Below are 1413 nucleotides of genomic sequence, written 5' to 3'. Positions count from 1 at the left end.
TAATTTGCTTGCCTTATGTAAAATCAGCTAGTCAAGTGGCAGACATTTTGACCAAAGGATTACCTCAAAAGATATTTTCTGCATTTTGTAGCAAGATGGGTCTATATGATATATTCGTCCCATCTTGAGTGGGAGTGTTGGTATGTGTATTTGAAAAATGGCGGACATTTTGACCAAAGGATTACCTCAAAAGATATTTTCTGCATTTTGTAGCAAGATGGGTCTAGGTATATTCGCCCCATCTTGAGTGGGAGTGTTGGTATGTGTATTTGGAAAATAGTTGTAATACAAGGACTAAGATGTAAAATAACAAGAGTAAATAGATAGAGGCAGAGAAGGATCGAGAGACAGATCGATCCAGAACTTTTCCCCATCTTCCTGTTCATGGCTGAGTCTCCTCTTCTTCCCAATCCCAAATCTCTACTAGATCCACACTTTAATCTTCAATAGTTGCTTCATCATAATCATCTTTGTTGCCGTGCTTAAAGAGGTTACAGAAATTCCCAGGTTCACGTAATGAATCCAAACATTATAATCTTCTTTTAATAAATAAATAGTTGCAAGAAGCATAGTACAATCGTATTCAGGTTATTTAATGTCAATTAAATTCCTTTTTCGGGCTCAAATGGACCTGAAAAAATGAATACATTCAGGGATTCCGATTCCGATGGGTCTAGTGGTGCCGCCCTGTTGGAACTCTCAGACCAGTCTTCTCCCAAACGCAGTAGTTGTTGCCATGGGCAATGGGGTGGAAGTCCGAGGGGATCAGGTTCCCAACATCGTACCGTGATCCGATCTTCACGATAACCTTGTCGTCGATCTTGGCAACGTAGAGATCCCCATCAGCGGCAAGGATGTCCAGCTTGCTTCCGGCATGGATCCCGTTTCTTGACCTCACCGTAGACAGGGTGCTGATCTCCTGCTTGAGGTTCCAATCGAAAACATGGTCGTAGAACTGAATACATACAGAAAAGTGAGTGACACAGTGGTAGTTTGCCGGATCGAGCTTATTGTGGTGAACCGGTGATGCAGCTGAGGACTTACGATGCAGGGAGTTCCAGGGTGTGTGAGGATGTAGGCGTAGCCTTGCATGACCTTGTCGGAGGGGAAAGGCCATGAGTTCTGGGTGGAGCCTGTGTCGTGATTGTCGACGAAGGTGACCGCCTTCTCCGGCAACCAACCGATCATCCCGGGGGCCTTGCCATTGCCGTCCTTCATCCGCCACAGCTCGCCCTGGACGGCCGCCTGCAGCACGCCCTTGGTGGTGAAATCGAACGCCGCGGCAGGGCCGCCCACAGCCTGCGCCCAGTTCACCAGCTCCTGCCGGTCTTTGTCCTGGATGCTGGACGGCTCGCCGTTGCCGTCGTACTGCAGGGAGCTCCATATCCTCGGCGACGACGAAAGGTTGGGGGC

General features: G+C 48.0%; 1 protein-coding gene across 1 annotated transcript in view; it reads right to left on the bottom strand.

Annotated features, from left to right (window-relative positions):
• Nucleotides 1-517: 517 nt before the first annotated feature.
• The window catches only part of LOC101760886 (alpha-amylase isozyme 3C), a 3135-nt gene continuing 2239 nt past the window's right edge, over nt 518-1413 (bottom strand). Inside the window, exon 3 of the mRNA XM_004956958.2 lies at nt 518-955. Within this exon, the coding sequence (XP_004957015.1) occupies nt 674-955 (282 nt within the window). The 3' untranslated portion in view covers nt 518-673. The remainder of the gene's footprint in view (nt 956-1413) is intronic.

This window comes from Setaria italica, chromosome II, assembly GCF_000263155.2.
Source record: "Setaria italica strain Yugu1 chromosome II, Setaria_italica_v2.0, whole genome shotgun sequence".
In the NCBI taxonomy this organism is placed as follows: Eukaryota; Viridiplantae; Streptophyta; class Magnoliopsida; order Poales; family Poaceae; genus Setaria; species Setaria italica.
This window is presented reverse-complemented; position numbering and strand designations above follow the sequence as displayed.